The sequence below is a fragment of the Sinohyriopsis cumingii genome, chromosome 1 (assembly GCF_028554795.1).
Source record: "Sinohyriopsis cumingii isolate HCF-2022 chromosome 1, ASM2855479v2, whole genome shotgun sequence".
Classification (NCBI taxonomy): domain Eukaryota; kingdom Metazoa; phylum Mollusca; class Bivalvia; order Unionida; family Unionidae; genus Sinohyriopsis; species Sinohyriopsis cumingii.
In genome coordinates, this window is record NC_142961.1 from 70,089,683 (window position 1) to 70,116,873 (window position 27,191).

Below are 27,191 nucleotides of genomic sequence, written 5' to 3' on the forward strand. Positions count from 1 at the left end.
GTGGGAAGGTATGAACAAACAGGTGATACACCTTAGAATGAAGCCATCCAATGCCCAGGCCCTCTGATCAAAGACATGTAAGGGAAGCTTGTTGTTCAGCTATGTTCCATACTAGTCCAAGGTACCTCCCCAAAGCCTGAACAGGGACTCTGCAACAGATTGGTGCCAAGTCCATTCTGTGAAGATTACCATGCCTTTCCTAAAACAGTTTTGTTTGTCCAGAATGTGAAGAACAAGGAAGGTAATCTCCACAGAGACTGCCCAGTGAAGGAGTTTCCAAACCTCAATGCAAAGAGATGTACATGCACCTCCTTGCTCTATAAAGTATGTTACTCCCGATATGTTGTTGCTGGGAACTATCACACAAAAAATCCTTATTTGGTTGACATCGCTAAATGAGTTAAAATACTGCCTTTATTACCAAACTGTTTATGTGAATGGTAGCTTCCTTCAAGGACCATGAAGAACTACACTTTCTGGCTCCAACCCAAATTTGATGCATACATGCACAGACAAAAGTGAAGTTCTTGGGCATGCATTGGGACTCTAGTCCCAATTTTCCCACCAACTCATGTGGTAATAAAATTCTGACACCAGAGAATCTGAACTGACAGGGAATCCTTGTGTGGTTTCCAGTTTGCCAGAAGGAGAAACCCTGGTAGGTGCAAATGCAGCCTTACTACAGGAAGCAGGTCTGCCACAGAAATCAAAGTTCACAGGAGGGATATAAAGAGGTGAGTCAATGAGGTCTTGACTTGAAGCCTGCCAAAAGACCCAGATTGTGTAAATACTGTCCAGTGAAATGCCAAACTTGCCCAAGGTTTGTGATGAAATTCATCCCCAATTAAAACAGCTGAGAAGGGATCAGTTCTTGAGTGAGAACAAGCCCTGGGTTGCTGTGGACAAGCAATCGTACAGATCTTGTGAAAAGGGACTCATTTAGGCATTTGTGCATCAACCAGTCATTGAAATACAGTAGGATGGGAATCCCTAAAGCTATCAGGTAGGCATTAACAGCTCCCATCACCCTGGCAAAAGCGCTGGTAGCAGAGGTAGACCTGCCAACCCTGTACAAGACCTTTTCGGTATGACAATTTTTTTTCACAATTTGTTCCAGTTTTCAATAAGGCGTAACAATACTGGAAAACATGCATTTACAAGTCCAGAATGTGAATCAAGTCTGATGCAGTGACAGGAAACACTGTGTTAATCTTGAAAGTTTGTAAAGTTTACTCGAATCTTAATTACATCCAGTACAGTTTCACAAGCTGCAGTTTCAAACCCTCAAGAGCTCTCAGAGTTCTTGATATGTCTCAGATTAATGTAATCCTTAAAAAATTAAACTTCACATGGGCTGTGGTGATTGCAATCATCTTTCTTGCCATGATTTGAATTTGATGCTTTTTCCCCAAAGAATCTGTATATTCCTTCATTCTTCTGTACTACTAAAACTTTTTGAGGTTTATTGTCCCTTTTGTTCTCGCCTGATGCTTGTTGGGCACTGTGTTCTTTTCAAACAAACAAGCAACAGATTAATTATGCAAACATTTGCATCACAAAATATGTGATTTAAAATGTCTGAGGTACACTAGTAAAGTCAGTCTGGTTCCCTGACCAATTCCACTGAATCTAATATGAAAACCCATTAAGAATAAAACAAAGATAAGCCAGTATCTGGATTTTACTACAATCATATTTCCATAATTTATGTTTTTAATCTATAAGTCCGTATTTTTTTAAGGGTTATTTCCATAAGACTTATAGCAAAATCACAAGGGTTGGCAGGTCTAAAGAGGTTAGTCTTAACGGCAGAGCTCAAGATGGGAAAACGTTTCAGTATAGGCAAAACAAGCGGTATTTTCTATAAGGATGAAAAAATTTGGATGTGATGACATGTATCGTAAAACTCAATGAAGACAGCTCAGTTGCCAGGCCTTCCTAGTTGTGGCTTTAGTCTAGATCTTGAAGAAATGTTTAGGGTGGAAAGCTCAAAGACAAGCCAGAACTTTCCACCTTCTCTGGAAACCTGAAAAATACTGGAATAGAAAGTTGGAGACTGGTTGTTTACCACTCTCTCTTCCACTGCCCTTCTGCAAACTACATGTTTCATCATTGGCCATTCAAGCCACACACCACCTTCCCCATCTAAAGACAGGCAAGAGGGTGGCTTGACCTAGTGTTGTTTCCTGATGCTGAGACTGTATCTTTCTGAAAAAAACTTCAAGGATGGCATCAAGGTGTTGTAAACATGAGGATGCTTCTTGGAACATTTTGAAGTAGCAGGAGTGGGCTACAAGGGATATGTGCAACTGGGGAATTCATGTCCTAAGATGCAATGGTCGTAAGGAGACTTCTGAAGAAAGTCTCTGCCTCCAATGGAGCAGCCCCAAGACAGTTCTAACTGTGATTAAGTAAAACCTGACATGTTCAAAGCAATATCCCTGTGGATGATGAGCAGATCCCGCATTAGCCCTTGGGCACTGACAAAGTATACCTCAAAGTTCTGACAACTGTTGCAAAATGGCAAGAGGCAAAGATTCCTCCAGAAGACCAACAGAGACTCTTGAAAAAGAGAGCAGCATATGAGACAATGTTGACAAGCATACAAGGTTAAGCTCCAGCACCTCGAAGAGCTTGAATGGACTCCAAATCCCATCAAATCCCAACTTGCAATGCCCTAGCATCCAAGAAGGTGGCTTAACAGGCCAAGCAGGAGAGTGAACTCTATACCTGGATGCCAAAACCAGTTGTCTTAACACAGAAAGGCAACTGTCCCTTAAGCTGGCCTTTTGAAAACCTTCGGAAATGCTCCCTTACCCTGGTCAAAGGAAGGAATATAAGGAGATCTAGTTGTGGTGCAGCCTCCAAAAGTCTCTGCAAACTGGAGATGATTTTCTTGTCCTCCAAACCTAAAGCGCCTAAAGGCTTGCGACATCAATCCAGCAAAGAAGGCCATAAAATTCATTCACTGGGTTTTCAAAAGGCCACATCTCTTCCTCTGCATGAAGCAACAACTGGGATATGGAACACGACCCGAAGAAAGCAGAAAGGACCATCTATTCCAGCTCCTCTGTGAATTTTCTGGAGTTTACAAGAAAAGAAAAAAAGCATCATCTTCCAGCACCTGCTACTGAAAGAGGATGGGTTTTCCCTACCCAGAGTCTTTCTGATGATACAGGAACTGAGGAGTATTGTTAACCTCATCCCATACCTCCTTAAAGGGAGTGGTAAAATTCCCTTACAGCCAAGATAGGAAACACTCCCATCTACCCTAAATGGTATTAACATCAAACAACTGCTCACAGGGAGTGGCAGGACCATCCTTACAGGTCTTTTAGTGGGAATGGGAATACTTCTGGCCTTCCGAGATCATCAAGTGGGAATGGATTGGCCTCCCCTCTTTCTGTTTGTCTCCACATGAGCAAAACATGTAGGTGCATGACCTGCCACATCTTAAAACTGATTGAAAACCAAGGGATAGGCATTCATGATGCTCTTAATGGAAAGGATGACTCACATCTGAATGGATGTCCCCACATCCCTTAGGGGTTGAATGGGAACATAGAAAATAGGGTGGGTGCCAATCGGATTTCCTTTCTTACTTGGACACATATGCCCTATCCCTATTATGACGGGTCAGCAGAATGGAGAAGGGGAGAAGGTGTCAACCTGATTTGTGTTCCTCCTGTACCAATAATGGAATTCCATTGACCAGCACATGGCAGCCAATGTGGGCATGTGAGAAAGCTTGCCAGTAGCTTCTCGTGGGTCGGTGGTTCTTTCTGGGGTTTTCCGGGTTCTTCCTCCACCATTAATACTGGCCGCCATGTATAGCCTATCGTGCTGAAAAATGGCGTTAAACCCCACGACAACAACAACCAGCACATGGTACTCAAAGACTGGTGCCAGGTGACTGGTCAAAGACCAGACAGGCAATGAAGATCTGATGGACAAGCTTCCATCAGAAAATCCAGACTGATATGATTGCTTTCCCTTCTCAGGGATGCATAATCTGGTCTTTGGAACCTTCACCAAGCCAAAGACACTGATAGAGTCTCTACTCAGTGAGAGACAGATCTGATACACTCTTGGAATCAAGAACTAACCTACCCTGTCAGAATTCACAGATTCTTCTGGAGCATTCAGTCTCACGACTTTGCAGGAGACAGATTCCATACACTCCTGGGATCAATGAATATCTACCCTGACAGAATTCTGCCACTCCTCAGGAGAACTGTCTCTCAACTTCAGACATATCCAATACACTGCTGGAATTGAGGAGTAATTGGTCCCATAATCTCCTGGAACTAGGGAGTTGTATTCTGAAACCAGTAGGACTCAGAATAAAACTGTTCCACTAGGACAGTACTCTTCTTTTAGGAAAAGGAACATCCCAAACACTTCTGGAAGCAAGGAGAACAGAGAAAAGATGGGCATTTCTTCCTCCTTTCTAGGTGTACCAACACTCAGCCATGTCCCAAATATCATTGGACCAAACAACCATCTGTTCATATGCACTTTGTGCATAATAAAAATTTTGGGTGGATATGTGCCCAAACTTTCTCACATTTTGTGACATTTCTACAAAGAAACGTATAAAGCACTGCAGCTAATACTCTCTGCAAGGAGAAAACATGAAGCAAATATTTGCCTTCGAATTATACTGCTTGAAACAGCAAAAATAATTTTAACACCAAAACTTAAGATCATACTGACTAAGCAAGGACCTATTCAAAGCATTGCCATGAATTTTATTTGAAGCAAGGATTAAATTCATACTACCTAATCCAGTGCTTATTGAAATGTACTAATAATGCAGTGCTATAAAATTAATGCAATGCAGTAATTGAGTGTACTGCCTAAGCATGGACTTTTTAATTATTTGATTTGTACAATTAATAAGCAAAACTTCTGATCTAGATTTCTCAAATGTTCCATAAAATGGGAGATTGCAATTATGAACTTGATGGGTAAGAAAGGCAACAGTGACAGGTATACATACAAACACTGTGACAGGTTAATTATGACTCAACAACACTCATATAATTCCTTTTCTTTAAAAATTCATACAGCAAAGCAAATATTTAGAGTTTAGTGGATGAGTAGTACCTTAGTATTCTTGCCATATACAGACATATGCCATTATGCTTCCCTGAGAGAGTGACATCAGGTATGTAGGGTGTCATGTGGGTGTAGCCAGGTTGTCCGAGGGCTGGCATAGGGGTGGATGTCTGGGGATAATGATGAATGCCTGAAACAGATTAGGAATAATACAGTTACCAATTATTTTCATTGTTATAGATTTTCTAGAATTTAGCAAACAAACTGAACATGAGAAAAAAAGTAAAGATTTGTACAATATAGGAGATCGTCAACATTTACTTATTTATTTATCTGGGAAATGTTAAGTATGTTTTTCCAAGAATGCTTACGTGATTACAAACAACATTAGGAATTAACATCTGCTACTTCCAGAATCCAACCCGCCCAGGAAGACCAAACAATGTGTCTTTTATCACCTATATATCTTCGTAAAACAGAAATAGAAACTAAGGGAAGAAACTTCTCCATAACATAATAATTTCCTCCCTCACCACAGCTAGGCTGCTACCCATATACCAGCTGTTCCAGTCTAAGCTTGTACAATGCATCAACTGGGATACTCACCTTGTGAAGAGGTGTGGGAGTGATGAGTTGTAATGTGACTAGGCAAGTATTCTTGGAGCATATATAATATATGATATAAAAAAATCCTTATTCCATCAAATACAGTATAGATCTCAATAATGTTAGGAGAATAAGTAAGAGGGGAAAATAAATGAGAATCAAATTCATAACCCTTTCCTCGTGTGAGGAATAAAACTATTCCCCTGAGGAATAACTACTCCCAACATATAATTACTGTGAAGCTTTAATCAATGGGCAATGAGAAACATATGTTGTTTCCTTGCTGAAGAAAATTTCTGGGCAAATCCAGAGAAAGCTTTACACCAATGCCAATGATTGAGTTTGTGCTGGCATCAGCATCTGGTGGATGTGTGAGCCTACTATTCCTTTGAGATTTGGTTCTTTTCACTATAATCTAAATAAATAAGATGGAAGAAGTTACTGACTGCCCGCATGCCAGCTGAAAACTTTAATAATGTTCTAAATAAAGCGGTTTTGTCTGAATGCAAGTTTTGCAGATGTTTTTTTAATTTCATGTGCTGACATTTCATGAGACATATATAATCCGGAGAAATCCAATAATATGCTGAGCTAATCACCCACTTGAACCAAGATGCCAAAGCCTGATGAGTGATGTCCTGCTTTTTCCCCTTAATATGGTGTAAAAGTCTTGCCTATTCCTATTAATACTTTCAGTGCATTTAAAGTAACACATGAGAATATGAACTGGGTCATGAAGTCGTGCCTCTCTTTAAGGGTCTAGGAAGGACAGGAAGCATATAATCACCTTCTGGTTTCCCACATATTATGTTTCTTGGACATAACTCTGTTTATATCATAAGAGCCAAGGTAATTTCCAGTATTACCACAGTACATTATGAGGTCAATACTGTTGACCTTGTGAACACATTTCAGTTAGAGTATTTTTCAATCCTAAATACAAATTTCTTTTTAGAAACTCCTAATATCTGATTCATGCATTTTACCATTAGTCAAAAGTCTCTCTGACATGTCCATCATATATGACTGTTTCCAAAAATACAGTGCTTCACACATTAATGTGTGCTTAATAGCAAGTATTTGGATTCAGACGAAATCAAACTGAGAAATTCAAAATTCTGCTTCTCTGTGCATGTATTTGAAAGATTCGCTATTATGGTTTAGTTGGTGAGTACACATACACTATTTATTTGCAAATTTTCTTATACACATATATGTACCAATGTACTGTTCTCTGCACCCCCCCCCCCAATAAATAATAAATAGGTAATCACCATTTTGTTTTTATTTTCATTCAATATGCATCAGTTTGAGTTGGTAACTGCATCACTGAGCTAGTAGTTTTGTGCCCCCATCTCCTGTATAACTAATAATAAAGAAGATACTCATCCAACATTTTCTTTAGTTAAATGACTCGTTTGGAAAGTGCTTGATACATTACATAGTATGCTGGCACACTGTGGATGCTGACTATTGTATTATAGTGGCATTTACCTTATACAGCATGCACTTTCACTCTCCCAGATAATATGCAGCAACTAAATTTAAAACATCCTAATATAAATTATGATCAATACCAACCATAGTGCGCACATCAAGTTTCCCAAAACTAAGCAAGGTGTTCACTCATAAACACGAATCTCCTCACCAACTTCAGCACATTACCGAATTAGATGACAATATACTGACATGTATAAAAGAACATTATTCTGCTACAGTGGAGTTACTTTCCTTCAGATGTATCAACATACAAATATTTATGGCCAATAAAGGACAAAATGTCTGTGTTCTTCTTTACCGGTACAAAAAGCAAAAAGAAATGCTGATCATCCTCAATTTCATGATTCTATCATAAACACAGTGCAAAAAGATGATCCAAAAACATTTTAATCAAGTCAGTAGTGCATAAGATATGGCCATTGATGTACATTTTCAAAGATGGTATAGTTCTCATTGCCATGCATACCCTCATCTAGATGAATGCTTCCAGTGGACTGTATGCATCCAGAATCCAAACACCCAACAATATCATAAACTAAATACAACTAAAGCTAAGCCTGTAAAATGTAAAATATAAATAACATGTTTTTTTGTATATTCATCGCCCATGCTCACCCACCCACCAACATAGGGACACTTATTATTAAGTGCCAGTGATACAAAGGTGGTACACTCAGAAGGAAAAGATACCTCCCCATTGACCCATTAACCCAGAGTCTTCTAGTAAATCTTCTGAGGAGGAAAAATAAAGGTGACAAGAGGTAGAAACTTTAGGAGTAATCGTGGTATCCAGTGAGATTATTGGGAAAGGATGTTACAAAAGTAAGTTAAGAAGACTTCCTTTTGTTCATCATGAAAAGAGGATTTGTCATGGCTCGAAAGTGTTTGGGGGTGGGTGGGGGCCACTCATGAGTCTCCTGTTTACTCAACTACCAGGATCCTTCCACTCTTGGCACAGGTCACAACCTATGGCTAACAAGTTGACTCCACTCAGTAGCCTCTTATGACATGCAGCATGGACACATCAGGCCTATTCTACAAGCCCAGACTCACAGAAGGAACAATGAAAGTGAATGGCATCTCATGTTTTATTTGATTTATCCAACACAAGATCACTAGTTAAATGCTATGACAGAAACGGAAATTTTCCAACAGATTAATGAAGGACAGGAGTTTTAGTAATCTATCTGCAAAATCATTAAGTTAGCAGATTGGCATTATTTTCAAGCCCTGTGTAGGAATGATTACCGTTTCTAAGATCAACAAAGACTACCATATTGACTATTTTTCAAGAGTACCCAACTGTGGGCAGAAAAAAGATCAGATGCAGATCTGTTGCTGCATAATGTAGCCAGTAAGTCAGAGTTGGTGTTGTTCACTCTAATCATGATTGCAAGCAAATGGTGGATAGTTGTTACAAAGCACTTTTAATGCATTATTGGTTACACAATGCCAAGGAAATGGGAGCAGAGTGCCTTACCTAAGGAGACATTGCAGCAGCCAACTCTAACTGGCCTGAGGCAGGTAATGAACCTGCCACCCACTGATAATGAGTATGATGCCCTACCAACAGTAGCAAACAGTGCAGTCATATAATACACTAGCAAAGCAGGGTCAATGCTGTTTCATCCATGCTAGCACATCATGTGATGGTCGATTTGACTCTACAATGTTTGAAGCTGGTCTGCATTATACATGAAAAAATACTGCACATGGAGATTCAAGTTTAAATTTAAGATACCATACAAAAAGCTTTTACATTGGGTGGTGCCTTACCTGGCGTCACTACCGCTGTTGGTTGAGATGGAAACGGAGTCATGCCAGGAGTGTGAAGGAGGGAACTAGGGTTAGGGGATGAATATATACCAGCACCTAGTGCAAGAAATAAAAAAATAGAATAAAAAACCCATGTGAAGATACATAGAGGAAATCTTATTTATGCATGGACCAAAGATCATCATAAAAATCTGCATAATTATGAATGCTTTAAATAATAAGAAATGAAAATGTATGAAGTTAGTAAAGCTTGCCTCCATATCTTATGAAGAGATAAAAGATTTGTAATGGTCAGAGCTCATGGGGGACCATATGAACTGTTGACAAGTCAGCCTCATTCCTACATATCATGATGAGACAGATGATTTATACTGGTCAATGCTCATGATGGTCAATACGAACTGTTGACAAGTCAGCCTCATTCCTACATATCATGGAGAGATAGATAATTTATACTGGTCAATGCTCATTATGGTCCATATGAACTGTTGACAAGTCAGTCTCATTCCTACAAATCTTGAAGAGATAGATAATTTATACTGGTCAATGCTCATGATGGTCCATATGAACTGTTGACAAGTCAGTCTCATTCCTACAGTATATCATGAAGAGATAGATAATTTATACTGGTCAATGCTCATGATGGTCCATATGAACTGTTGACAAGTCAGTTTCATTCCTACATATCATGAAGAGATAGATGATTTATACTGGTCAATGCTCATTATGGTCCATATGAACTGTTGACAAGTCAGTTTCATTCCTACATATCATGAAGAGATAGATAATTTATACTGGTCAATGCTCATTATGGTCCATATGAACTGTTGACAAGTCAGTTTCATTCCTACATATCTTGAAGAGATAGATAATTTATACTGGTCAATGCTCATGATGGTCCATATGAACTGCTGACAAGTCATTCTCATTCCTACAGTATATCATGAAGAGATAGATAATTTATACTGGTCAATGCTCATGATGGTCCATATGAACTGTTGACAAGTCAGTCTCATTCCTACATATCATGAAGAGACAGATGATTTATACTGGTCAATGCTCATGATGGTCCATATGAACTGTTGACAAGTCAGTCTCATTCCTACATATCATGAAGAGATAGATGATTTATACTGGTCAATGCTCATTATGGTCCATATGAACTGTTGAAAAAGACAAATTAGGCTTTTTCTATATATCATAATGAGATAAATGATTCATACTGGTCAATGCTCATGACAGTCTATATTAGCTAATTTTCTCAACACATATTGCCTATGATGTAACAATTTTTTTGTAATTCCATCATTAAGAGTACCACAATCATCAGCAAAAATTTGGACACTGTGACGTTTCAGTGTCCCTATGGTGATTAACCTTTCATCATTTGTTTCAGACATTACTCATAAGTCAAATAAGCTGGTATTTAAACACATCAGGTTTAGTACTACATCACTCTGTGAAAATCTGATTGCAGTCACTTATATTTCATGATCCAGTGATTCTGGCTAATCTTTGCAATTAGCTCAGTTTCTCAGCAACTATTGCCTACAGAGTCACATAACTTAGCATGTAGTTGCATCATGAGCACAAAAGCAACAAGTGAAAATATGTCACTGTGATCTATACTCTGACAGCAATCAGTGCTTAAGTTGAGCATAACTTTTCTCGATTAAGGTTTTCATTTAGGTAATTTTTTCAGACACTATTGCTTATATTTAGATTTGCCAATTTGTGGCTCAAAGGAACAAAAAAAATCTACAAAGAATGAAATGATTTTATAATATTCATGGTTTAAAACCCAGCCATACTGCTATCGGCAATTTTCTTAATATATAAACACTATAATACATTTTCCTTATACAATCACAAGTAACTTAATCAGTAAATATGTTCAATATGCAACACTGAACAGCATAATACAACTTTCATCAAACAGAAAAAAATAAATCTAATATGCAAAAATACCCAACTCAAATTATGGCCAAAAATTCAATACATATAAATTCAGTCTAAACAATGATTACGCATATCAGCAATACAAAGCTTTTAAATGTCTCCAGTGGCCGTTGTAAACACAAATTTTCATGCAACAAATAAATACAGACTAAAGTGGTCCTAACAACAAAATGTTGGAGCATTTTTAGCTTAAGTATTTTGCTGGTATCTTTGTAACAATTGCTATTTTCATAATTTTAGAATTCACTTTTAATCAGAACTGTATAGCCAGTTATTGTGAACTGCATCCATCCACCATCCATCCATACAGACATAATGTTATAGAGCAGCAAAAACATAAAACAATTATAAATCCATTCCCTTCTATGATATTAATGTACAAGTAGTAAAATGAACCGATAAAAACCAGAGATTAAGTTTTTTTTTTTTTAAATAATAAAATCTGCCTTAGAGGCTAATTATCGTTCTCCAACCCCTGAAGCCAGATCTTACTACCCTAGAAGTCAAAGCTTACTAAATGAAAGTCACAGGCTCCAACTCTAGAAGCCAGATCTTACTACCCTAGAAGTCAAAGCTTACTAAGTCACAGGCTCCAACCCTAGAAGCCAGATCTTACTACCCTAGAAGTCAAAGCTAACTAAGTCACAGGCTCCAACCCTAGGAGCCAGACCTTACTACCCTAGAAGTCAAAGCTTACTAAGTCATAGGCTCCATCCCTAGAAGCCAGATCTTACTACCCTTAAACTCAAAGCTTACTAAATGAAAGTCACAGGCTCCAACCCCTGAAGCCAGATCTTACTACCCTAGAAGTCAAAGCTTACTAAATGAAAGTCACAGGCTCCAACCCCTGAAGCCAGATCTTACTACCCTAGAAGTCAAAGCTTACTAAATGAAAGTCACAGGTTCCAGCTCTAGAAGCCAGATCTTACTACCCTAGAAGTCAAAGCTAACTAAGTCACAGGCTCCAACCCTAGAAGCCAGATCTTACTACCCTAGAAGTCAAAGCTAACTAAGTCACAGGCTCCAACCCTAGAAGCCAGATCTTACTACCCTTACACTCAAAGCTTACTAAATGAAAGCCACAGGCTCCAAACCTAGAACCCAGATCATACCAGGTGAAAGTCAAAGGCTTTTAGCTTGGAGTAAATGCTGGGGAGTAAACTATTTTAAGAATGCACCCATGAATTTCACTTTTTCAAAACAAGCCATACTTCATGTTCTCAAATAAAATCAATCTCTTCTTAAAATTGCTATAGCTGTAATGAACTGGTTAACTAGTTTGTCATCTGATAATGTCCAATTATTTTATACAAGAGTCAGATCACATGAATATCATATTTGTCAAGAAACAAGAGATCAAGAGTGGCAAATAAGAGTCACAATATCAAGGCTATTAATGTTATTTTCTGGTGGCTTTCGCAATTGACACTTGCCGACTTAAAAACGTTGTTGTACATGATTTATTACTTTTGTTTATATCACCTGGTTTTGTTTAAACAGTTTGAAGTCATGTACTTTCATGCTCATGTTGGCGTGCCCATTCTCACCGACAATCCTGACACCATCATAGGTGATTACATATGCACTGTTTTAATTCTCCCAGACAAGTTTCTGTTGTCGCAGGGTACAGGTGACAGTATGAGAGCCACTGAAATAGCATCCAATTTTCAAACTGATTCACATTTTGTGCTGCAAATGCATCAAGTTCCTAACACTATGACAAGTATATGCCATCATAAAAATATAATTTGGGGTATTGCGACGACATCACAGTAACTCACCTTGCATAACCTAGAACCTAGTAGGCATCTCTTTATCAATCATTACGCACAATGATCTGATTTAAATTTGAGATTAAATGTATGTTAACAAAGAGCACACAAAAAACAACAGACACATAATAACTTGAAGGTGAGTGCCTACTTACTTATTTGCTGATTGCAAACTTTAACCCTGCAATACCATAGCACTCAGTATACATATATTAATATACCAATGCTGAGGTGGTACAATAGCTCTCCTCTACTTCATAAAGTGAGCCAATTATGAAAACAAAATACATGTATACTTGTAACCAATTCCACAGTACAAATGCTGTACAATAAAGTTCCACAAAACATGTTATCTTCTCTGCAACCTGAAGTATGATGTATGTCATATGACATTCAAAAAAGGTATCAATGTTGACACTGAAGCCAAATATGACCTATGTGTATCAAATCTGCTTGTTATACCAACTACCCAACTAGAAACAATGTAGACTCAGATCTGCTGTCATTTGATACGCTAGAGGATCAAGGCCTATGTTATGATTCTGGGTAAGCAACATAAACCTTGAACAGCTGGTGCATTAGATAATTGCAGATCTGGATCTATGCTATTCAAAGATGAGTGAACATTATGCATTGAGACACTTACCAGAGGGCCCTAAAGTACTTGGCATCAAATGTCTGTCTCTCACAGCTCCTCCCCCTCCCCCTCCTCCTCCTCCTACATTGTATTGAGCTTCCCCTCCGTACAGGAAAAAGGCCATTCTGGCCCAGTCTGCAACCTGCAGTACAAACATTTCAAGTCAATGGTTGAATTTTAAACACAGACAAAACTTCACATAAATTATCTCACTCACTGTTCGAGTACATTTTAAAGCAAAAGAAAGCAAATTTGAACGCAATAAACTGTACATTTTGTAATATTTTGAATTCATTTATTTCTGTGGGTATAAATCATATGTTTATATGAAGAGGAATAAACATGGACAAAAATATGTTTCTTTCATACTACCTACCCAATCATAACACCTTAAAAGCAAATCCACCAACAAAAACATCATGTGCTTCCAGAGGTAAAAGTAAAACAAGAGTGGTCTCCCCCTGGAAAGAGGGATTAGTACCAACTCCTGTCCATGTATCAGTCGCTACATGCTTTCACTGGGATGTAATTGTAGGGAGGGATTGTGTAGGTGTTCCAATATTATGATTGGATAAGTATTACTGAAGTAACATGTCATTCCAAAACCTGGGTTCTTCCTTAAAGTCTGTTTATGCATGGATGGCAGTTCGGAGAAAAAATTTCACTTCTACAAATCCAAAAGGAAGTAGAGTAACCAGCATCAAGCTGCTGAATGACCCAGGAAGGTAGCCTATCTATCTATCTATCTATCTCTCTCTCTCTCTCTCTCTATATATATATATATATATAGTCCTACCCACTTACATCGACATCATATATGTTGACAAGCTGCCTATATCGACAAAAAAGCAAAGTCCTAGTTTCTTGGTCTACTATTACTACAAAAACTGTCATGCTTATACTGCTACATGTATTTGTATTTTGAGAGAAATCATAACTTGTTATCTCCGGGACGTATTTTAAATGTATACCACTTGAGCTGACATTATTACAATATTGTATTGTAAGAATAATTTTCTTTTTAATACCTCATTAGCATGTGTCAATGTATACAATATTATGCCTTCATTAATCATATCAGCTGCATCTCTTGTTCGCTTTTATGTACTTTTCACAATGACTTCTGTAACTAAAAACATGTACTGTTCAAACCAACTTGTTGACAGGTTTTCATTCCCTGTGAATAGCCCCATCCCCTTGGTAGCCTTAATAAGATGGGAACAGACTGACCAAAATCTAGGTCAATTTAAGTACATGTACTTGAAGCATGTAAATAACAACTATGCAACCATGTGCTAATGCTGACATTGAATATTGTAGCGAATGTTTTTCATATCAGGATGTGACCGATGCGATATTTTATTGTAGATTTTATTACACAAAGGTAAGCAAAATGTAATTTGTCAATATACAAGTGTATTTCATACTGGTTTTGTCTTCATGTACTCAAATATTCCATTGTTTGTTTTCTCAAAGTGTAAACGTACTCACTGATGACAGGTCACCCCTTACTGATTAATTTAACTTGTATCTTTTTTCCAACCGACCCCCAACACTTATCTTGACATCTGCCTATGTCGACAATATTTCCTCGGGCCCGAGGATGTCAACATAAATGGGTAAAACAGCCCTTTCATATGAACATTCTCTGGAGTAAAAGCTACAGCATGTCATCTCTGACCATCATGTAAGCCAATAAGCCAAAACACTGCATTGGTCTTGTGTTAGTTCCTTATAAGCAAAGTGAATAACCCACCATAGCCAGGATGACAGAGAACAAATAATATTTCCCTCTTCAACTTCAAGTGACTGCAATGTGTATCATTTTATGGCACATTCAGAACATCAGCAGCTAAACAAGTTAGAAAAATTGGAATTGTAAAACAGATGTTCAAGTTGTGTAAAAGATATATAAAAGAAAAGATAATGGTAACACATTGGACCAAACTTCAATGCCCTTATCAGGTAATGTAAATGCCATTAGGGTAAAGGGTCCAAGGGAGAAATTTCAAGATTTCCCCATGAATGGGAGCCTGTTCGTGGCAATTAAAGAAGAGGCCATCTTGAGTCAAACCATGGTGGAAAAACTGTGGATAGATCTGATAGTTTGACAAGGCATGTAACTCACTGTTCCAGCCTGTTGTAGCAAAAAAGACAAGGAAGCAGCTCCATACTATAGGTGTTTCTTGAAAGCTCTAGACTTTGATTTAAAAGGTTGCTATATTCAATCACATCAGAGCCAATGGAAGATTCCATTATGGAGTAAAGATCAGAGCCTTTGAACACAAGTCAAGTTAGCAAGGTTAAAGAGATCTTTCTTCTGCTCCATATTCTCCCTTCTGTGGTGTCAGAACATGTCCACCATTGTGGAACAGTAGCCCTTGTTATTAATGGGAGCTTATTTTTACTCTTCAGTGAGCACAAGGGTGCAAGTTAGATATCTGTGGCAATGAGACTTTTGAACGAATGCATTTCCACCCCTGAATTACTGACAGAAACTTGCTGCTTCCCTACATGTTTTTTCGAACAAAAGTTGGACCTTACCAGTGCAATTCCTTCCACCATTTTCATTCAAGGGCTTTCTTGATATGAGCCAAGTGCATCTACAGATACAGAAGTAATATCAGCATTCACATTTGAACAGGCAACGAGAAGGTAGGATATCCAGGAAATCTCCACTGCTAAGTTCACTAGATGACCACAACATGACTTATCCCACATGTCAGGAGCAATCAGTATTATACAGCATCCTGACTTGGAAAGACTTGGGGATCTGAAGCTATGTGGAAAAACGTATGTCCTGAGACATACCCAGCTCAGGGACTGGAGAGACAAAGATTAGGAGCCTCTCATTTCATTTTTGCCACAGGTTTCTAAAAGATCATCGCAACAGGCACAGGATGACTGAAGACCAAAGAAAGAACCATTAGTTCTGCAACAGCTGAATCCAACTAGATATAGAGTCTGCTTTGACTTGGATGTTCCACAGATGATGTGATTTATCAGCAATGACATCACATGTGAAAAATTTCAAACCTGCAGGCAGATGCCTGGTGATTAATTTCTCCCTTGCCAACTGATGTAAAAGAAGACAGTTGATTTGCAGCACTGAGCGTGAATGTTCATTCCTGACAGCATCTCCTGCATGACTCTGATAAGTACTGTGGCCTTCAACTCCAGGAGATTAATGAGTAATGGACATTCCTGCATGGGCCACACCCTGCTCACATCTCAGCAGGCCTGAACTTGGACACTCCAGCCCACTATGCTGGTACCCTAGGATATTCTGGTGTACTGTACACAGAATAAGGTTCTTCCTACAACAGAGATGGGACCTTGTAGTGGAAAGTAGATCTGAAAGTAGATCCACAGTCATACTGAGTGCTAAAATTCTGAGTGAATAGTAGACAACACCAATATGATTTCAAGACATGTTCTTGAGAGTGGCAGACTTGGTTCAAGAAATGTTTTATGTCTAAATACTGAGATAGGATGGGATCATATTAGCCCAGGGATCCAAGGCAAACAACAGTGGAACAAGTTTGTATGTCTTGGTACAAAACTGACTGACCTGGTGCTTTTGCAGAATGTGGACCAGGCAGTGTAATGTCATGTTAAGTGGAGGTGGTTAAGAAGTGGTGCTTGACTGTTCACATTTCTTGTGAAACCATGGGGACTGATATTCATACCAAAAAGAAATGCCCTTACCTGGTGGAAGTGTCCCCATATGTGAAACATATGAACTTCTAGAAGACCTATCATGATTGCAAAACTGTCCTCCTGAACCATACTAAGAACCAGTCTTGGTGTCCCGATTCTTAACATCATGCCCATAGGAAGTGGAAGAGAGAGTTTATATCCATGACTAAATAGTGCTTGCTGCTGGTTTTATGCTGACTGCAGTATGAAGAGAATGATGTGGGTAGCTGTCTGTCTGAAAATGAATCCATCTGAGTTGCTGTTCTCGGATCTTATCAGACATCTTCCAGCCTTCTGAAGCCTTCACCTTATAGGCTTGGCTCACAGATGACAGCAGTGGGCACTCAGAAATTGACAAAACTCAGTAAATACATTAAACCCCAAGGATTACTGAAGCTAAATAGTGTACGCTCCATCATGGGTCAGAGTATGCTAATTCATAGTGGTTATCACTGCACTCACTGTGCAGGGCTGTCCTCATCAGGGATTGTATCCATGTCTGCAAGAAACATACCTGTGCCATCGATGAGACAGCACCTTCATTCCCAGTGCATGGCATGGTATGTTCTGCAATGGATATGCTGTTAATAACTGATCCACCAGCAGAATTGGTGCCTGGGCAAGTACCAGGACTTGTCATGCTGGTATAGACTCGGACTGAAATAGCTGCAGTAGGCACTGTGTGAATCATTCTTTATGGAAAGGGTGGGAAACTGCCATGCTGTCACACACAACAATGGCAACTGACGGTGCAAAGATATCGCATTCTATTGATCGAGACTTCCCATATCTCATTTTTCTCTTTAGACGTTTTATCAAAACCATGGACCAAATCCCTTCTGAACATGTCACACATACAATGCAAGTAGAAGTCAAGGAACACTTTGAGCAAACTAGACATGAAATATGTTTGTCTTCATTGGTTTGAATCTTCTTGCGCTTGGAACAGTTCATTGCCAGTGTGCAACTCTGAAAAGTGTTTATATACACAAATAACCAAGACAAGCTACTTAAACATGCAAAAACTATAGGCAGCATGAACAAAAAAACAACAATACCATCTTGGAACATGAAGAGAGAATAATTGACAGAACTGCCAACTCTAACAAGACCATCTCATCAAGTCATTTTGTTTCCATAAGTTTGACTAGTTTTCAGTAAGGTGTAACAAAATATCGTGTACTGCTATTGTAAAGTTGGAAAACAATTTAAAATGTTCAGTATTTGAAACGGATGCAGTGACAATATAAATTATGTTCAGCTGAAAATGTTTTATTATAATTTACAATAAAATTCTTTCAACATTTTTAACAGAAATTTCACCAACTCATTAATTTTATAAGGAAAAATGATGGGAAGGGGTCAAAACATTTAACAGAATCATTTGTTGCTCACATCATCAACCACTTCATCAACCTTAATCTCAACAATGTTCCCATAAGGGCTGTTCCATGAAAACATACACGGGACCCAGGGAAGAAACTTTTAAAGTGGGGTACTCACCCATAGATGCAATTTAGAGTTTTCTTATCATTTTAATATGAACTCTGTGAAATCAATGTACCCTGGCATATATTTTTTTAAAACTGCCTTCCCTGGGTATCATGTATGTTTAAATGAAACAGCCCTAATACAATCACACCATTCTACAGACATTCTGTTCACACACACACACAAATGATTACTGATTCCAACTTGTACAAAAAAGGTCCAGGTAAAGAGTATCAAAACTGACATGGCCATGAAAGCTGCAGGCATGTTACTGGGGGGGAGAGGCTAAAAAGTGTGCATGCCTACCTGTTGATCGGCTGCTAGTCTGGTACAGGCAAGAATAAGACAGGTGGCACATGCTTGCTCAATCTGAAAAGGGTCCATACAATGCATATCTTAAAAATCATAAAGTAACAAGAAAAACAGCAAACAGCAGAATGGTCTCATTGCAAACCATTAAATACAGGTTAGAGTAATCTAGTTATCGATGATGAATGAATATTTATGAAACATTTATATACCAGGATATGTGACTCTACATGCAATAGTACACAAACCCTACTTTCAGTACTAATGCCAGGCAGACTTATGAATGGATGAACAGATAGATTTCCAGTAAGACATCACCATTCCATAAACCGGAACTGCTTTGCAACAACAGTCAAGAACAGATGACTCGCATCCATGAGGGGTTAGTTAAAAATCAGAAGAGGAATTTTCAAAGCTAATTCTAACATCATAGCTGCCAACCTTCCAGGCTCACAATTAGTGAAAATAGGGATAAAAAGTTGTGAATTTGGACATGAATTCGTGAAAAATACCATGACAATAACTCCATCCACTCTGACCATCAATACTACACTATATCAAGTTCGCAAAATAAAAATAAAACATTACATATATGCAGAAATATTTATTTATCAAGATATGATACTGTGGCAGACTTGAACTTCCTCAACTGCTTGATCGTAAATTTGTTTTTTAAACAGTTCCGACTTCTTGTCTGCTGGTTGATCTTGGGGACTAAAATTGCTGACAAATTTTCTGCAGCTAAGGAGGCCCTAAAGTCTGTCTTATTTTTCCTCACTAAAGAAAATACTCTTTCGCTGTCACTGTTGCTGTGAGGAATGCACAGAAGCTGCAGCATTTTTGGTTCTTCCACAGGAAAATTTGGAAGCGATTTTCTAGTCCGGGAACATTTGTCAGAACAAATGTTTAGCATGGTCTCCAGCTGATAAAGGTAGATTGTGTTCGGCAAGAAAACTCACAAATAATGCTTCAGCGTTGGTAGCCTGCAGGTCTTCCGCCAATGGTTTAAAATATTCCAGAGCTGAAATCTGCGAATTCTTAATTTTCCCAACTTCTACGTGTTTTTTGCAACCGACATTCTTCCTCACATCGTCTCTGCGATGACACACTGAGTGCAAATAGCATGAATGAATATCAATGTTTAATGGCAGAATGAAAGGCCAGTTTTTGATATATTCCAAATTAAACTTCACTTTTTGAGGAATACATTTCTTTTTCCTTGGTGGTGAAGACATTTTCAAGATCTTACATGCGATGCTGAATGGTAACTCAAATCAGTGTTTTGACGCATGTGCGGAGCAAATTTCCGGCTAGGCCCCAGTTTCTCTCAAAAGCATTTGTAAAACTACTCTTATACATATAGATTAAAATAGGCTAAAATGCTTGCTACCGGGCCAACCGTACAAATCAGCTGTAGATCTACTAATATCGTGACCAGCAGTACCGGACTATTTCGGCAACTGCGAATATCACGAGTAGCACTTAACGGGAAATTGGTTATTTTATTAAAGATTTAAAATAATTGAGGATTGGAAAATTTTCATGAATGTTTGGCTTACAGCATGAATCCGTGAATCGCTGAAAAAGTCGTGAAATTCACACCAAATTCGTGAGGGTTGGCAGCTATGTAACATATTCAACAAATTTATACTTTGCTTTGCTAACTGAAATACAAGTTGACACTTTCTGAGCTAGAGTTGGAAAGCTTCTTTGGAAGAGACAGACAGATGGATGGCCAAAAAATAATTTCTCCAAGCACATCATGGGTGCTTCATAAGCCACTAACTATAAATACTCAGTTGTCTTGATATAAAAAGCAATAATATCTCATCCATGCATGTATTCTGTATATATGTAATTTACAGATCTAGAGAGAGAGAGAGAAAAGATATGTTTCTGTCAAAGGGAGAGAAAAAACATTCCAAACAATATGAATATATCAAAAACCAAAATTATATAGCAATAGAGATAAAATACATTTATTCATCATTATTGCTGAATTAAAGGCATGTATTTCAAATACTGTTATTTACATCAGCAGTTCTAATTACATTAGGCATTTTCTCCTTCCAACAGTAAGTAAAAGATGTACTAGTCTACCATATAAGTTAGCACACATAATAATAATCACTAATAATAAAAGCCAACGTTCATCTTCAAATATGTAGGAGTCGTGTACAAGAATGAATGAGTGCAGGATAGGGCTATATATGAACATTTGATTTCTTGGGTGTTTTGTGGAGGTCACCAGTTGTCCAAAACAGACCCATGTCCCAATGAGAACTGTTTTAAACATCATGCATAATACCCAATCTAATCTTACAAATTGTGTTATCAGTTTGTCTAATTTTTTCTATGATAATGGGAACTGGTCCCATTTCTAATCAATCTGCAAGACTGCTATCATGTTCCAGGAACACATTGCTCTGCAATAAAACCTAAAACAGACTATATTGCAGGAGTTAACCTGATGGGTGGATGGAGGGTAACACCACCATATTTGTAGTGGGGCACAGAAATCCCTGTAACCCATACAATAAGGTATACATTACCTTATGTATAGAAATACCTGTAACACATACAGTAAAGTATACACTACCTTGTGTATAGAAATCCCTCTAACACATACAGTAAGGTATACATTATCTTGTGTATAGAAATCCCTCTAACACATACAGTAAAGTATACATCACCTTGTGTATGGAAATCCCTCTAACACATACAGTAAGGTATACATTACCTTGTGTATGGAAATACCTCCAACACATACAGTAAGGTATATATTACCTTGTGTATAGAAATCCCTCTAACACATACAGTAAAGTATACATTACATTGTGTATAGAAATCCCTCTAACACATACAGTAAGGTATACATTACCTTGTGCATAGAAATCCCTCTAACACATACAGTAAAGTATACATCACCTTGTGTATGGAAATCCCTCTAACACATACAGTAAGGTATACATTACCTTGTGTATGGAAATACCTCCAACACATACAGTAAGGTATATATTACCTTGTGTATAGAAATCCCTCTAACACATACAGTAAAGTATACATTACCTTCTGTATAGAAATCCCTGTAACATATACAGTAAAGTATACATTACCTTGTGCATAGAAATCCCTCTAACACATACCGTAAAGTATACATTACCTTGTGTATGGAAATCCCTCTAACACATACAGTAAGGTATACATTACCTTGTGTATGGAAATACCTCCAACACATACAGTAAGGTATATATTACCTTGTGTATAGAAATCCCTCTAACACATACAGTAAAGTATACATTACCTTCTGTATAGAAATCCCTGTAACATATACAGTAAAGTATACATTACCTTGTGCATAGAAATCCCTCTAACACATACAGTAAAGTATACATTACCTTGTGTACGGAAATCCCTCTAACACATACAGTAAGGTATACATTACCTTGTGTATGGAAATACCTCCAACACATACAGTAAGGTATATATTACCTTGTGTATAGAAATCCCTCTAACACATACAGTAAAGTATACATTACCTTATGTATAGAAATCCCTGTAACATATACAGTAAAGTATACATTACCTTGTGTATGGAAATACCTGTAACACATACAGTAAAGTATACATTACCTTGTGTAACCTAAAGAAGGCTTTCACTTCCTCTGAATCTGGTCCTTGAAAATCAATCAGCAGTTGACGCAGTTGATCAACTGGCCTCATCTTACGCAAAATATGGCTGCCCTGAAGGAATAAGGAAAATATACAATAAATATTATTATTCAATGGTCTATGTGACCTCTGTTCTAAGTCTTTGTCAGCATTATGGCACTGGTAATTGATCATCTTGTGTTTTCTTTGCAAAGATGTTTTCTACATTTTTTATACACTATCTCAACAAGGTACAGCTGACTTCACTTTGAAACTGTATTTTTAGAAATGTATGTCTAACTGATATATGAATCTTAAAATGCATCACCATGCAATTAAATACAGATGTCTAACTGATATGTGCATCTCACAAAATTCATCACCATGTGATTGAGAACACAGATGTCTAACTGATAAAATGCTTCTTAAACATGCATCACTATATAACTGAAAACATGTCTAACTGAAGTGTGCTTCTTACAAAATGCATCACCATGCATTTGAAAACATGTTTAACTGATATATGAATCTTACAAAATGTACCACCATGCAATTGAAAACAGACATATTACAGCCAAATATAGATGAAATTTACAATTTAAACTCAGATTCTTCAAACCAAGAAAAATATATGCTCTGAAACACACTAATGAAAAGTTTTCATTAATTTCATATTCTACATTTCATACTCCAGATATACTATATAAATAAATTGAGTGATCAGTCATTCTGAAAATTGCTATGTCCAAAAATCAGTCATTTTAAAACTTGCTTTCTCCATATTTTCCACAACTCAAACCATAATTCAAAAGAGAAGATTTGTTATAATATACATTTAAGTTGAAAATAAAACAAATGTTTTATAACTGAGATCTATGCATCAGGTAACATAATCTGCTGTCCAAACCAGAGTAATATGTCAGAAATGATAAGGTTATTGTAACATCATATTACTTGTAATCTAGTAAAAAGAATTATATTTTCAACAATATCTACAAAAAAAAGTGTACAATATCTCCATAAAACAGTGTATAATATCTCCACGAGATGGTGCATGATAGTATCTCCACACAACAGTGTACAATTTGCTACAATGGGAATAACAGTTCTACATTTCAGGCCTCAAGATGTAAGTGGATTTTTTTTCCCCTGTTGCAAATGTTTCATAACTAAACTTCAGTTGTAACTGTAAAAACACTTAACATCCACCAATCGAATTTTAGTAGGACAAAATATGAATTATGTAATCTCACATGCTAAGGTTAAGACTGCTCTTGCTCATTCCTGTCTGGTTTAATTAAGGTGGGGGAACAATTGCTTAGAATTATTAGACTGATTTTGGGGCTTCTTGTTTTATGAGACTGTTAACATATTGCTGGTTATAACTTTTTAAGGAAATTGGAGGCAAGTACCTTTCTCTATACAGCCAATGCCAAGGCCATTGACCTAATCTGGCCTGGGCTAGAAACAAGCCTAAAAGCATTGGATTAGGAGTCCAACAACTGGGCTACTAGGCTCCCCAGTTTCATTCAAGCTGTCTATGGTGTCTTTCTCTACTTGCTAAGCATTTTCCCATGAAACAATACTTAATGGGAGAAGCCTGCCTTCAAAAGATAACTGTGTTATACAATATCTGGAATTGTTCTTCCAATTAATTTAAAGAATGTCCTTCACACTCATAACTGTTGTTATATCATTGCTAATGGCCAGGATGAAATATTAGCTGAAAAAAATTATTCCATCCTTCAAAAAGTCAAAAAATTTGTGTTTTATTTTACTACAACTTGACATATACAGTGAAAAGGACATACTATCTTGGTAATTTAAGATTCTGGCTGACCATTACTGTGGTGGTCAAGATGACAATATCTATATATGTATGAGTTCCACTGATTTGCTATAACAAATGTTGTTGTTGTTGTTGTTGTTGTTCTAGGGTTTAACGCCATTTTTCAGCACAAGATAGGCTATACATGGCGGCCAGTATAACTGGTGGAGGAAGAACCCTGGAAAACCCAGGGAAGAACCACCGACACACGAGAAGCTACTGGCAGGCTTTCCCACGTACCTATAACAAATGATTTGTGAAACAAGACACACATATATACACATTTATATATTTGATTATTTTTCCAGCTGATCTAAACGATAATCAGAAACAATAGTCCCTCATAAGGCCTGATACTCAACTGGCTTAAAAGAATTTCCATTAATTCAAAATAAGACCATGTCTCCTTTTTAAGTGCTATAAACCATTTATGATATTCTTGAGCAATAACATGATTTTCCAAAAATTAGCTGCTGTGAGAGCCGTACTGAATTAAGATCAAAACCATTTTCATTTAGAACCAACTAAACATTAGAAAGCTTTTGGTGAAAACCCCTATGTTAAAGTGATCTTACATTCAGAAGGATTTGTGATACGATTTTCAAAACTGCCATTGTGGCAACCATGCCTGATGTAAGATTGGCACCATTTCATTTAGGTCCAACTGGATATCATAAGAAGTCTTTTGCTGAATACAGCAGAATATGAAAATATGGCCATCCATTCAGAAGTACCAATAACAACAGATTTTCAAGATGGCCACCACTGTGGTCATACTAGATGTCAAATTTGGTATCAGTTTTATTTAGGACCAACTAGACACTGCAAGTCTTCTGGTGAAAACCCCATGTTAATCTGACTTTCCATTTAGCAGGAGTAGCAAATTGGCAGCATTTTAATTTAGGACCAACTAGATATAAGAAGTCTGCTAGTCAAAATCCCATGTCAAAATGACCATCCATTTAGAAGGAATAGCAGCAACAAGCTCTTCAAGAGGGCTGCTGTGGTGGCTATGTTGGACATTAGATTGGCATCATTTTTATTTAGGGCCAACTACACATCATAAGAAGTCTTTTAGTGAAAATATAATCCATTCAGAAGTATCAATGACATGGTTTTCAAGAAGACCATTGTGTGGCCATTGTTAATGTTCAAACTTTTCTGATGGGCTAACTGCTACCACCAAGACCTCTGTCAGTCAGTCGATCAATCTATTTTACGAGTCAAACATCTGATAGGCCTCTACATGCTGTTTAACGGCTACCACCAAAACCTATGTTGGTCCATCTATCTATTTTACTGACCAACTGGGTCAAGAAAAACAAATTCTTTCTGCCTGTCAGTTTTACTCACCTGTGCGCTAAGCAGGACAAGCTTCCTGGGTGCCTCTGCATGTTGACTGACCACTACAGGAGGGTCTAGAGGCACAAGCTGAAATTGGTCTCTAGGTGTACCGAGTTTGGGAACTTTGGCTTGCTCTGGTTCCACTTCACAAAGAGCCCATGTCTTGCCATCCAGAGGAACTATTGTCTGAGAAAATCAAACATATAACATTATTGTAAAATGATACTACAGTGGGCGTGATTTTTACTACAATTTTCCTTTTTAAATATATATGGAAGCTAGTAATATAATTTGTCACAAAAGTCAATATGCAACAAACATTTTCAAATTAATTAATTTATATCCATTGTGAATCATTTTGTTGACAGTATTTTGAACTGAAGACATAACTGCGATTTCCTGTTTGGCAATTATCACAGTAAATTATGTCAATATGCAAGATCAGGGACCATGTTCAAACTTTATTCACTTAAGTTACTTCAAAAATTAAATAAACATTATAAATGTCAGAGATGATGCTCATAAATGTTCATGCAATACCGCACTTTTTAAAATGTACTGCTTAAGTAATGTAGGTATTGGGTCCATGTCGTAGTGTAGCTATCAATGTTTTCAAAGTGCAAATTCTTCCAAATGAAATTAAATCATAAAGATTTACATGTGTTTTACCAGGACTGAATTGAATCTTGAAATCATCAAGTGAAAAATCTGAAGAATTGCTCAAAGCACTATTAAGATACACTGCTGATTTCATTAGATGCCAAAAGCAAAGACTGCAATGAAAGAAAAGCTCCCCTCAAGAAAATCATGCAGTTAAGTATCTGTAAAACAGCACATTTTTAAGTAAATTATGTTTCTCCTAGTATGCTTACCAAATCATATTACCATTAGGTACATAAGCCTGCTACCTCCCGAATCCGGTCCCACTAAAAAGATAATTCATTTTTGCTGTCTATTTCATATAGACCAAGGGCAATAACTCTATCCATTCCCATTAAAGCTAAGCAATATGCCAATGAGAACAGCATGGTAGATATTAGGGGTTTAAGTAATATGATTGGTAAGTATTCCTGAAGAAACATAATTTACTTGCAAAATTTGCTTTCTCCCTGAAATACGTTACTTAATCATTCTCAGAATAAGTAATTGGACTAAAAAATCCTTCTAGGGAATAATGATCGGATGATAATCTCTACTACCTAAAGCAACACAGTGTATGGCCACATGAACCATGAATGCACTTTCAGGCTTAAGGAGATGGCTACTGTCAAAATTCACAGATAATTCCAGCAAAGCCAAGAACCTGTGTTGGTTTAATTGGGTTCGATGGTCATCTGGGCTACAGCCATGGAAACCACCAGATTCAGGTTTTGTCTCTACAAAGCTAAATCCATGAGAAAATAAGTTTATGAAGTTTGACTCTACAAGCATCCCCCACCTTCTATGACATCTCATCTGAATGTGATGGTTGTAGAGATTGCTCAAATTTCATCAACTAAAATTCTCATGAGGAGACTCTCCTCTTTTGAGACATCCAAGTACACAAAGCATATAACCC

At 37.5% G+C, this 27,191-nt stretch overlaps 1 protein-coding gene across 3 annotated transcripts in view; it reads right to left on the reverse strand.

The window, feature by feature from the left end:
- Nucleotides 1-27,191, reverse strand: part of LOC149807082 (nuclear pore complex protein Nup155-like) — a 149,411-nt gene that overhangs the window by 70,197 nt on the left and 52,023 nt on the right. For all 3 annotated transcript variants that reach the window (XM_089961670.1, XM_089961656.1, XM_089961662.1), the window contains exons 14-19: nt 25,643-25,819; nt 22,444-22,554; nt 18,808-18,870; nt 13,321-13,453; nt 8,944-9,039; nt 5,110-5,251 (exon numbers count right to left, since the gene is read on the reverse strand). In XM_089961670.1, coding sequence (XP_089817796.1) covers nt 5,110-5,251; nt 8,944-9,039; nt 13,321-13,453; nt 18,808-18,870; nt 22,444-22,554; nt 25,643-25,819 — 722 coding nt within the window. The remainder of the gene's footprint in view (nt 1-5,109; nt 5,252-8,943; nt 9,040-13,320; nt 13,454-18,807; nt 18,871-22,443; nt 22,555-25,642; nt 25,820-27,191) is intronic.